The 13,140-nt window shown below is 39.9% G+C and overlaps 1 protein-coding gene across 1 annotated transcript; it reads left to right on the top strand.

Annotated features, from left to right (window-relative positions):
* The first annotated feature begins 1,128 nt into the window (after positions 1-1,128).
* On the top strand, positions 1,129-5,581 carry LOC113760409 (G-type lectin S-receptor-like serine/threonine-protein kinase At4g27290). The gene is made up of 7 exons (XM_027302973.1): positions 1,129-2,501; positions 2,603-2,713; positions 3,937-4,076; positions 4,187-4,397; positions 4,484-4,721; positions 4,822-4,972; positions 5,056-5,581. The coding sequence occupies exons 1-7, from the start codon at positions 1,196-1,198 to the stop codon at positions 5,368-5,370; spliced, it is 2,472 nt and encodes an 823-aa protein (XP_027158774.1). The 5' UTR covers positions 1,129-1,195; the 3' UTR covers positions 5,371-5,581.
* The last annotated feature ends 7,559 nt before the right edge of the window (positions 5,582-13,140 follow it).

Below are 13,140 nucleotides of genomic sequence, written 5' to 3'. Positions count from 1 at the left end.
CTAAATCACTAAAAAAATCTTATGAAATGTCTCCTTAACAAGTGCGCAATGTCATGCGGCGGTTATATGTAAGATCTCCAATCAAGAGTCCTACATTGGCGGGGAGAACAGTAATAGATTGATATGTAATCTTAGGCCCATTGGATCATTGAATAACCCAACGACCGGCTAAGTGACATTATGGTTCTAGACGGCAATGAGTGAATGTGGACCATGAACCAAGTCCCCGACAATTACTATACATAATTATTGCAGGCATGGTCCTCCTACATTAAGCATTGGTTTCTTATACAATGTTACTCTGTAATTATTGCAGGCGTGGTCCTCATATCTTTAGCTCAGAGCTCAACTTAGGGCCATAGCACTATTAATACCCAACTAAACTTTTGTCCGTTGGGTTATTAAAACCCAACTAGAAGCTAAGTAATGTTATGGCTCTAGACGAGGTCAGAGATCAACTTAGGCCCATTGGACCATTAATACCCAGTTAGAAGTTAAGTGGCATTATGGTTCTAGACGGCAAGAAGTGAACATGAGACCTCCAACATAGAGAACGCAATGGTACTATACATAATTCTTGCAGGCCTCCAAGCAGCTTAAACGAGCTCGGAACTTAACTTAGGCCCATTGGATTATTAATACCCATGTAGTTTTGGACCATGAACCAACTCCCCGACAATTTTTAACGTTTCTTATGCAATGTTACTATACAGTTAAGTCCACATAATTATTATGGTCCTCGTACATTAAGCTCGAAGCAGCTTAAAGGAGATCAACTCGGGCCGAACCACAAGTAATTGTTTATTCACCTGGCTGGATTCATGGGAAAAATCCAGTGTGATTGCTGCTTTAGAAGACATTTGCAAATTTCACCATTGATAGTGAGCTTCCAGAGAGAAGCTTTCGGTTTTTTTCCACATGCTTGTTTGTCAAAGCTCACCAGTCACCACTAGGAAGGTTGGACTAACAAACTTGAGACTTTTCTCAATAATGACTTGTGTTGACCTACATGATCAACGTGCCCAACACCTTTGACTGATATTCACAGTTTGATGGCGTATCTGGACTTCAACCTTCAAAGTAAAACAACTGCTCTACTCAACATTCTAGTTCTAAAAAATACTTAAGTAATGTTGACTAAATTGGTTTTAGACTTACTTCCCACTCCATCAGCTCGCGTATTCAACGGCCATTCATGCATTCTGATCTTCATATGAAGATCATTGTCATATTTCCGGTTTTCTACTGCACAGTAGGATTCATACTTTCTGTTGTCAGGGCAACTGATATCTTAGCTGCATCTGAGACTATAACTGATGGCCTGACATTGGTATCTGCTAGAAATAGATTTGAGTTTGGCTTCTTCAGTCCTCCAAATTCAAGAAAGAGATACCTAGGAATATGGTGCCATGGAATGACCCCACAGACCATTGTGTGGGTGGCAAACAGAAATAGCTCTCTCAATGACTCATTAGGGGCTGTCAGCATTGTTAAAGATGGAAACTTGATCCTTCGAGACGGTACAGGAAAAACAGTTTGGTCTACTGATATTCAGGAGATATCCTCAAGTGGGACTGTTTTGCAGCTCTTGGACTCTGGGAATCTTGTTCTGAGACATGATGACAAAGAAAATGATGAAGGGTACATCTGGCAAAGCTTTGATAATTTCACTGATACTTGGCTTCCAGGGATGAAATTAGGGAGAGATTCCAGGACTGGCATAAATCGAAAATTGACATCCTGGAAGAGTATGGATGATCCATCCTCAGGGCAATTTACATATGGCATCAGCGGTACTGGACGTCCCCTGGAGGTTCAACTCTGGAAAGGTAATTCTCTACAGTTTCGAACTGGACCTTTCAATGGTGTTGGCTTTAGTGGAGTTATTTCCATACCACCGCCAATACCTGCAGTCTTCAACCCAACAATCTTTGTCAACACAAACGAGGTTTACTATGAGGTTCCTGAAAGTAGTCCACTTCTCGCAAGGATTGTGGTCAGCTACTCTGGGGAAATCTATAGCTATTTATGGAACAGCAGCAGCAGCCTAGAATGGATAGTCATCTATAGTATTCCTATTGACTCTTGTGATAATTATGGCTATTGTGGTACCAACAGTATTTGCACCATAAATGATCCTTTTCGCTGCAGCTGCTTGACTGGCTACGTGCCTAAGTCACCTCAGGATTGGGAAATTGGCCTACGGTCCAATGGATGCCTTAGGAAACAACCTCTAAATTGTTCGAAGGGAGAAGGTTTTGTGGAGGTAAAGGGAGTAAAGGTTCCCGATCACTGGCTGGATTGGATGGACAGCAGTGCAACTCTCAAGGAATGTGAAGAGGAGTGTTTGAAGAATTGCACTTGTACTGCATATGCCAATTCAAACGTTTCAGGGAGGGGAAGTGGTTGCTTCTTCTGGTATGGGGATTTGATTGATATAAGGCGATTAGCTACCCCAAGCAATCAAAATATTTATATTCGTGTAGAAGCTGCGGATCTAGGTATCTTGAAATTCTTTATTACTCCATTATTTCTTAATAATCTGTTTTTTTCTTGCACCTCTATTTTTTGACAGTTATTGACTTTATAAAGCTCACAACAGGCTCTAACGAAAGAAAAAAGACCATTCTAGTCGTGGTGCCTTGTTCAGTTGTTCTGGCCCTGCTAGTTTTGACTTTTTGGTTCATCCTGTTCAAGAGATCACGGAGACGAGGTAAATTCAGAAACTCGAGATCGATTTTCATTTCAAGAATGTGTTCTAACAAAATATCGCTTGTTAGCAAATACTTGCTTAACATTGATGAAAACACTTGCCGCATTGTTTTACTGTTACTGCAGAAGACAGAGAACTCATGCAAAGTAATGAGCAATTAACTATTTCATCCGAAAAATGGAGAAACAGTCGATGCTTTTTTCTTTTGTTCACAACTTATTATTTGCTGATGACAACTGCCTTAAGTAAAACATGCATCTTCTGATCAAGAGCTCATATCTTGAATACGCCGAGAAAACAGTAAGGCCCTCCTATTGCCTGCTACTTCTCCAACTGGTCTAATAATGTAGAAATAGATTCGTATTATAACTCTGCTCATCCCGCTGATGCCAGACATTTGGGGTGCTAAGTAATTTGAGGGAGACAATCATAGAAATATGCTCGCGGAGAAATGATGGTGCAGTAAATGGTTTACGTTAGAAAAGATGGGATGAGGACATAACAGAAGACAAAATGCATCCTTTTATCAAGAAAAGCTATATTTTTTACATCTGTCTCATTTAAGTCTAGGCATCTTGAATCTTGTTCTAGTGAGATAATTCAGGAATCTCTCATCTATACTCGAGAATTCATTTAGGATTTTAATTAAGGTAGTTTCTATAATTTTTGTTAGTATTTACATTTATTTTTGTTGCAATCATAACTGTGCTAGCAAGGTATGGAGAAAGAAAGAATCTAGGCCAGCTTGACATTGAAGGTCTGCAGGTGGATCCGTAACTGACAGTGGCTGCCAGCAGCGGATCGCTATGCGGACCATAGTCAGAGCCTTCTGCAAATTTTGTTGTAGCCTATAATCGAGCAGGATTGTTATTATCAAACTTTTATCAATGTTTATAACAAACTTCTATCAATATTTACAAAATTAAACACTTTGTATTTGTTGGCTCTGCCATGTTCCTTGACTATGCGATAAGATTCGTTTTGAATCGGGTTTGTTTGGAGTTTGATCGTGTCCCGCTCCTGGATTACTCTTATGGAGGGAGTTTGTATAGCTTTTTCTTATTCCTACACTTCTCTACCAGGTCAATTAGGGACTTCATAATTAAAGTTTTAAGACCTTCAAGCGACCAGGCGGACAGATCATCTTTGAGACTTTATTTTCGTCTTTGGAAATAAATTTGAGTTCAAGTTTGGTTATAATGTTAGACATGTTCTGAGTGCAGGGCTGAAACCACAGCTTCATTCTGGAGTAATGGAAGACCTATCATTACCGACTTTTGAGATGATGACCATTGCAAAGGCAACCAACAACTTTTCTAACTCAAACAAGATTGGAGTAGGTGGTTTCGGACCAGTTTATAAGGTATTTTCAAGTAGTAGTAATCCATTTATGATGTGCAATCTTACAAATTAGACTATGTACTTCAAATTTCTTCTGTTATATTGGTATTCTGCAAATTTGTGCATTTCCAGGGTCAGCTGCCAACAGGACAAGAGATTGCAGTAAAGAGGCTTTCGATAGATTCCAATCAAGGACTTGCTGAATTTAAAAATGAAGTCATCGTGATCTCCAAACTTCAACATCGCAACCTGGTTAAACTTTTGGGATGCTGCATTCAAGGAGAAGAGAGGATGCTAATTTATGAGTATATGCCCAGTAAAAGCCTGGACATCTACATATACGGTGCCACTCAACAAAAATCTTGTTCAATTGATTTCTATCTTGTCATGAGAAATTTGGTTTTCTTACTTGATTATAAGCTCTTGCAGATAGCACGAGAAGAAAGTTGCTAACATGGACATGCCGTTTTGACATTATAACTGGGATTGCTAGAGGGCTCATTTACCTGCATCGAGATTCAAGATTGAGAATAATCCATAGGGATTTAAAAGCTAGCAATATCCTCCTAGACGGAGAGATGAATCCTAAAATTTCAGATTTCGGCATTGCTAGAGCTTTCGGAGGCGATCAGAGTCCGGAAAAAACAACAAGGGTTATTGGCACTTAGTAAGGGACTTAAAAGTTTACTATTTCCAGATTTCATATTTTTTCTCCCCAGCAGGTAACTGTTTTTCTCTCATAGAAACTGACATACGATGATCTGCAGTGGCTACATGTCTCCTGAGTACGTCACAAAAGGGCTATATTCAACAAAATCCGACGTGTTTAGCTTTGGAGTGCTAGTCCTTGAAATTGTGAGCGGCAGAAAGAACAGAGACTTTCACCATCCAGAGCACAACCATAACTTACTTGGTCACGTAAGTAAACAGGATTTGGTGTTTCATCCTTAAAATGCTTTACACATGAAGTTTCCTCCATCAAATTTTGTCTACAATCTCAGGCATGGAAACTCTGGAGTGAAGGGAATGCCTGTCAACTGATAGATGAGGTAATGGAAGAATCTTTCTCGGTATCAGAGGTGGAGAGATGCATACAAGTTGGCCTCCTGTGCGGGCAGCAGCACCCTGAGGACAGGCCAACCATGTCCATTGCACTGTCCATGTTAAATAGTGAGACTGCTCTACTTCCCCAGCCTAAGCGGCCAGGTTTCTATTCGGAGAGGACTGCAAATGAAACAGAAGATTCAATGGACAAACAACAACAACAACACCCTGCTACAAATGACATGACTATAACTCTATCGGAGGGTAGGTAGAGAAAATTTTTGGCACTGAAATTGGTTCAACAAATTTTGATCCTGTCAATAAGGATCTAGTAAAGTTGTATAGCAGCTCTGTATAGCAATTCAATTCTGAAATGTTTGAGCTTCCACATTAACAAGTAATGACTAATCACAGCCATGATGCGATTCTCAGTTTCTCACTACTACCTCAGGAGAACCAGATAAATCAATATCTAATTGATTTATATACAGATTTCATGGCTTGATTAGTTGCAAAATGCAGCGCAAAGTTCCTGATTTGTATACAGATTTTTGCCATCCTGACCACAATCTTAACATACTGGGACATTTTACGAATAAAATGGTGCATATTGGTTCTCAATTACACGATCGGCATAAACTATCAGGCGTGGAAACTCCGGAATGAAAGGACTGCCTATCAACTGATAGATGATCTAATGGAAGAATTCTTTCCGGCATCAGATGTAGAATACAAGTAGGCCTCTTGTGCGTGCAGCTGCACCCTGAAGACAGGCCAACCTTGTCCACTGTGGCCTTGATGTCAAATACTGAAATTGAAAATTTGTGGGACAAAGAACACCCTGTTACAAATGATACGAGTATCACTTTGTTAGATGGTAGGTAAGGAATTTCTTGAAATTAAATTGATTCAACAAATGCCAAAGCAAACCAAAACCGTATGGAAACTAAATTTTTGATGATAAGCAACGGTGCAGGCCATTGTCATTTCTGTATTCATTAAGATATAAAAAAGTCTTAGTTTCCAAAAATTACGTTCGTGAATTGACATTTTACTATGCATATAAATCTCCCTCCTCCCAACCTAAAATTTTGACTCGGCCATTGACTGAAGCCAACTTTTCATTTCTTCAATGAATATGGAAATGACCGAGTATAATGTTTGAAGTCAAATTTTTAACTTAATGATGGTCCATACTGCTATACCCTTTTGAACAGAATTAATTAGAATTTCTATGATCCATTTAATATAATTTTATTTTAATTCACGTCTCATTTCATTTTAAAACCCTTAATGTCATTATTTAAAATTTAAGAGATATAATGATTCAAAATCAAAATATTAGGGACTAAAAGCGTAAATTCAAAAGTGTTGACTAATAGCAATTTGGTATTGAGTATTGGCCAAATATTATTGATCAAAACTGACTGACACACTAGCCCCATTACAACCTAGAGTCCACAGGGAGTAGGGTCGAATCCACAGGGACTGGGGATAATTCGTTTCTTCTAGAGTCCAAAGTATGGGAGGTTCTTGGATTAAATGCTAACTAAATAAATTAAGTGCAGAAAATAATTGATTAAGAGAAATAATTAAGAGAAACTCTAGCCAAGGGTACACTTCAGAAATGGTTCAGGCACTGATCATTGATTCACAGATAATTCCACATTTATTAATAGATTAGTTATAGTTGCCATGCACGCGATAAACAACCAACCTTTCCTTACTTTCTCGATAGTTAAGGTACGACCGTTAACTATTTCTCTAACCCAAAAACAACCCTAGGTACGACCGTAGGGTTTAATTTCTAGATTGCATTAATAATTAGAAAGACCCAATCCTAACTAACAAACACGCTACGAGGGTTTGTTTAAGTTAGATCGTATGTTCCCCTGACATAAACCCAATTACGCCAGCTGCTACTGAGATAAAGATAACGAACAATTACGGATTCAATTATCCCTATTTAGCAAAATAGCCTATGTGAATAATTAAATATTGCGCATCTATTCAATCACTCACACGAGCTATAGCAATTAAAAGCAGGAAACATATAAATACCAATAAATTAAGGAAGCAATTAAAATAAATTAGATCTCACAGTAATTGTTGAACCAAGTCTTCAGTTGTCCCCTTGACTAGAATTAAGAGGTTAGTCCTCCATTAATGGAGAACAACCATCCGAAAGAGCTAAGAAAAGAAAACTAAAAACTATGCTAAAAGCCTAAACTAAAACTATTGATTGATAAGAGTTCTCTGTACGTTTGTCTCCTTTTTAAAGCCAACAATGACTAAAGCTTCTTATCCCTGTGGTCCCCGATGGAATTGAGAATCAAACCAAAAGTGGGGCTCTACCAAATTCCTTGCTTTTAGTTTCCTATTGCCCGTAGGACTCCAATCTCCTAATCAGCAAAGGAAATGCAATCTCTTTGTAGCACCATGTGGGCCCGATTGTTTGAAATCCCAATTATCTCCAAAAAGTCCCTCATTTTTGTAGTTTTCTGTTTCACTTCCTGAAATTGAGTCCAATACCAAATATAAGTAAATATTAATAATTAAAACAATATTTGGCAAGGATAAAGGGGAAAATTAACAATAAAATAACCAACAATTAACACCCTATCAATTCCCCCCATACCTAAATCATGCTTGCCCTCAAGCATAAGAACAGCAATTGAACACCAAAATTTGACAATGGCTATTGCTCTAACTATCATATTGCCAAGATACCCAGAAAAACATATATCAAGCATCACAGTTAAGATCCAAGAAAAATCACTCCGGTTAGCTTCCCAACCACCAATTTTTCCAATTTAAAGCAAACTAATCTAAGAAAAAGGAATGGTTGCTCACATTTATCAGCAAATGGTCCAACTATTAACCAAAATCTCGACATTAAAATCACAAACTGGCAAGCTGACTTATTCACATACTAACCCAATCTTTATTTTATTTTTTCCTTTTTTTTTTTGAATAACAAAAGACTTAGTCTATAGCCCTTAGAGCCTTTTGACGCGAACTCCAACATTTGATAGATGGAGGAGCCCGGTTACTCAGCTCTAATTGCTACGGGACCACGCACTCATAGTAACTACTACCTTTTGACGCGAGAATCGACACTTTAGGTGAAGATCCCCGGTTACTCAGTAGTAACAACTAGTGGAGTACAGTCACCTCTTATTTATGATAACATACCACAATAACTAGAAAATATCACAAAAATAACAGCAGCCAGCCTCAAATTTCCAAACATGGAGAACTAAAATTAATAATTGGACCAATTCACATAAAAAATGCCAACAATCATTCCCTATGCCTAGAAAAGTTAACCAAAAATTGGAAAAGTTAAGCAATTATTGCTATTCACCAAAGAGATATTCCTGAACTCAACCACATTAACATAATACCCTTTTGTTAATAACACTTAGCAATAGCAGAATTAGAGACAACAATCCAACATCAAACTTGGTATTCAAATAAAAAACTGACCACTAGGAAGAAAGAAAAGGAAATAAACGAAAAATAGAACAAATAACAACGAAAATAAAGGAAAAGAAAAAAACTAAAAGCTGAACACCAGAAATACCAGCTGTACCACAGCTCTCCCCCCCACACCTAAATCCGACATTGTCCTCAATGGAGATCATAAAGTAAAGAAAGCGAATAGGACAACTACACTTCCCTGAATACGTGGTGGAAGGTCTCGGGCGGCTATGGAATAGGTGGGAACGGTGGAGTGAAAATGGTGCTACGGTAGTGCGCGGCAGTGAAAGATTGTAGAAGGAAGGAGAGCTCCGACGTGCGTCTTGATCCAGGCGAACTAGAGTGCAACAGAGAACATCAAACCAGCAAATTTCCAGACAATGCAGCAGTTTCAATCAATGGCCGAGGACGTCCAACAATGTGCTTGAACGCAGTCAATTCCAACGAACATGGCGATCAAACAGACTAGAAGCGGTAATAGAGTCTAAATAAATCAACAAATCTCAACAAATGAACCCAATTCTACCCAAAATCGCAACAAATGTCCCCTAAAATTCAGCAAGTCCAGTAATAGCAGGTTAGAATTTAAGCAATAACAACTTAGTCACAAGCTCTGAGCTTTCAATCAAGCAGCCAACCAAGGAGAATGAACAAATGCAGTCAAAATACCCCAACCCGTACCACTGGTGCCTCAGACAGACAATGAAGCAACAAAAAGGATCACCCCAATCAAGAAAATGGAAACTTCAGGCACCTAAAGACTAGACGAAAGTCTCAACAAAGCAGCTATTACAAACAATAAGCAATGGTGGTCCGAATATTAGTCAATGCAGAAATAATGCAACTCAAAATCTCTGCAAGTGCTCCAATGAACTTAGCAATTGAAATCACAAAACCGAATACTCCCCAAACAAGGTACTTAGAGTCAACCAATGGCAATACTAATTCAACAAACCAACCCAGAAAATTACTCAACTAAGGGTGCAATAGGGGTCTCCAGCAGCCAAAACCCCAAATAATGCCCAACAATTCGATCAATACCAGAAAATCACCCCAAACAATGTAACAGTTAAACTCCACGGGCAAGGAACGTCCAACCAATTTCACTCGAACAAACTAGGAGCAGTGTGAGTGACTAAACAAAGCAACAAATTTCAGCAATTGGACACAAATCCACCCAAAATCTCAACAACTGCCTCCAATTGGACAGGCAAATACCCAATTAAACCTACCAAAATAGCACTTGGGCCAAGGAACATGCAATGGCTATAACCAATGGTTAGAATTCGAGAACAGTTCAGGCACCAAAACTCAAGAATCAAATAGGCAGGCCAGCACAGAGGATTAAGAAATGGAAAGCAGCACTGCAACCAGTACCACTGGTGCACAGACAGGAAAGAATTAAATTCAATGGCAGCAACTCAACCGCAAGAACTTAAACTATAAAATTAATCAACCAGTACCACTGGTGAGTCACAGGGAAAAATTAATCAACCGGCCAAAAATTCAAATAATAGCAGAAAATATCCCCACTATGTCAGCAATTAAACCCAACTCTGTTCAAAATTTACCCTAGAAAATGCCCAAATTATCACCTTCGTTTATCCATCAAGAAATTCAACCACAACTTTCAGAGAGTGAAACTAATTTGGGGAAGAATTCAATACCTCCACCTGTCAAAGAATTTTGACAGGTGGCTTGCGCAGTGTGGACTGGCGGTGGAGCTTGGAGGTGCAGAGGTGGTGGTGAACAGCAGCGGAGAGAGAGGTGAGAGAGCGCAGGGGCCTGGTGGAAGTCCCCTGCTTGTGCACACGATGCAGCGCGGCGTACGCGCAGAGCAGCGGCGGAGCGCCTGGGCTGGAGCTGCGGGTGAAGTGGGAGGTTGACCGCTGGTGGAGATGGCCGACAGCAGTGGCGGCGGAGGACAGCGGTGGTGCTGGGCGTGCGGCAATGGGCTTAGGCGGCGTGCGGCGCGCTGTGGTGCTTGATGGCGGCACGCTGTCGGCTGCGGACTGAGTTGGAGGAGGAGGCGCTGACAATCCGGCTGGGTGAGAGGCGCGGGCAGGCAGGCACGCGCGCGGGTGGAGCTGATGGCGTGCGGCTGCAGCGGCGAGGTGGAGAGAGGAGATCTGGCGGCGGCGTGAGCTGGTGGTGGAGGCGCGCAAGCTGGATGAGTTGTGCGGAGGAGACTCCTGGCGGCGGGTTGGTGGTAGCGGCATATGAAAGAGATGGGAGAACTGGAGCTTGGAAATGGTGGCGATGGACGCAAGCTGGGATGGCGTTCGGTGGTGGACGGCCGTGCGCTGGTAGTGGATGGTGCAAGGTGGAGCTGGTGGCGTGCGGCTGTCGCGGTGGGAAGAGAGAGGCGCGGCGAGTTGGAGGTGAGCGAGGGAGGCGGCGACGCACGATGGAGGAGCGTCGGCCGAAGAAGAAAAGAAGGAAAAAGAAAAAGCCAGGCAGCGGGGAAGAAGAAGAAGAAAAGGGAAAGAAAGGAAAGAAAGAAAAGAAAAAGAAAGAAAGAAAGAAAGAAAAAGAAAAGAGAAAAGGGTAATTGTTTTTTTTTTTTTTTAAACTTACGCTAATGTAAATCGTCCCAATTGGAAATTGCTGAATTTTTTATTTTTTTTTTTAATAATAAAATTTTAAAATTTTTTTTTTTATTTTTAACAAGCAACCCCTGTCTCAGGCGTGGACACGCCTAACTGCCCTTAGTCATTTGACCATCCGTCGAAAATTTTTGATTCTTTAGCGTGCCCACCTAAACGAAAATTTTTTTCCCTCGGGCATGACCACATGGCATGGGCACGTCTAACTGCTATAGAGTCTGCAGATCTTGAACGAAAATTTCTTTCCCTCAGGCGTGACCACCTGGCGTAGGCACGTCTAACTGCTAATTTCCTGCCACCAAACATCAAACTATTAATTGACACTAACACTTAACTAAAACTTAAAAAAATGCATGAAAATTGAAACAAATAGGAACAATTAAAAGGAGAGCACATCTAAACTACCACACGAAAATGAACAAACAATTAAAAGGAACAATTGGGTTGCCTCCCAAGGAGCGCCTTTCTTTAATGTCTTTGGCTAGACATTATCATGTTTTGTTCATGGAGGATAAAATCGTGTGGCTCGTCTTAATGCTTCATCCTCTATATAGTCCTGATAGCCCTCGTAAATAGAGTAATCCTTAAGCACACGAGTTACGGGCTTCCATGGACTAGTAAATGGTGCTAAACAAGTCAACGATAATTTGCATTCTCCATTCACTCCTCCATCACACGCATTCTTCGGTTCAAGATATTTTTTCATTGCCACTCTTAACTTATTCCTGTCATGAAATTTTAAATTTTCTGGTATAATAAAATCAATTTCAATAACAGGAATTGAAGAATAGGAGTCAGGAAAATATTGATTAAGGAGTGGAGAAGATGTCACCGCATTTGGAGATTGTTCACTGGATTCATTCACTTGAATGGGTTGCGGTTGGGGTTCCATTTCTTCTTTTTCGGCTTCTTTTTCAACTGCATATGTAGATTTCTCATTTTGACACTCTTGCATCTCCTCATCACTAGTCAAGCAAATTGCACTCTCATTTTCTTCTAGATCAACAATGATTTTCGAGGACAATTCTTCCATTTGAGAAGCCAATCGATTTATTCTGGATGTTAATAGACATAGTTGATCTGCCAGGTCGCGAAGGCTCGCTTGTGTCTCCTGATGAAATCGATTTGTATTAGCAATTAGTAATTCCATCATTTCTTCAAGAGACATACCTGACACGGAGGATGATTGCTGAGACTCTTGCTGTTGAAAATCCATTGGCCCCGTCGCATAATTAAAATTGGAATTATCCCACCATCCTTGATCATACCCGTTTGAATAAGGGTCATACTGCGTTTGATATTGGGGTGGAAAATTTCCAAAAGTATCAATTGGAGCACTTAGATTATCTTGAAATGCGGGGCATGTGTCAGTTGAATAACCTGAATCAAAATAAGTTCCACAATTTGCAACAGCCCATTGATCATTAGGAAAAACATGAGTCTCATAACCCCATTCAGGAACAAAGTCCAGTCTATCATCAAAATATGGAATGTTAGCAGCCATAAAAAATAATAAAAAAATAAGAGAAAAATAAATTAAAAAAAAATGAAAACAAGATAAACTCAAAAAGAAACAAATTAATCTGGCACCAGTCCTCGGCAACGGCGCCAAAAATTGACAGGTGCCGAACCTGTGCAATAATAAATACCTACTCGAGAAAAATACAGATTTTGCATATAGCGGTGAGTAGGGTCGAATTCGCAGGGACTGGGGATAATTTGTTTCTTCTAGAGTCCAAAGTATGGGGGGTTTTGGATTAAATGCTAACTAAATAAATTAACTGCAGAAAATAATTGATTAAGAGGAATAATTAAGGGAAAACTCTAGCCATGGGTACACTTCAGAAATGGTTCATGCACTGATCATTGATGCAGAAATAATTCAAACATTTAGTAATAGATTAGTTATAGTTGTCATGCACGCGATAAACAACCAACCCTTCCTTAATTTCT

The sequence above is a fragment of the Coffea eugenioides genome, chromosome 2 (genome assembly GCF_003713205.1).
Source record: "Coffea eugenioides isolate CCC68of chromosome 2, Ceug_1.0, whole genome shotgun sequence".
Taxonomy (NCBI): domain Eukaryota; kingdom Viridiplantae; phylum Streptophyta; class Magnoliopsida; order Gentianales; family Rubiaceae; genus Coffea; species Coffea eugenioides.
The sequence above is the reverse complement of the archived record's forward strand: the minus strand, read 5'-3'. Positions and strand labels throughout refer to the sequence as shown.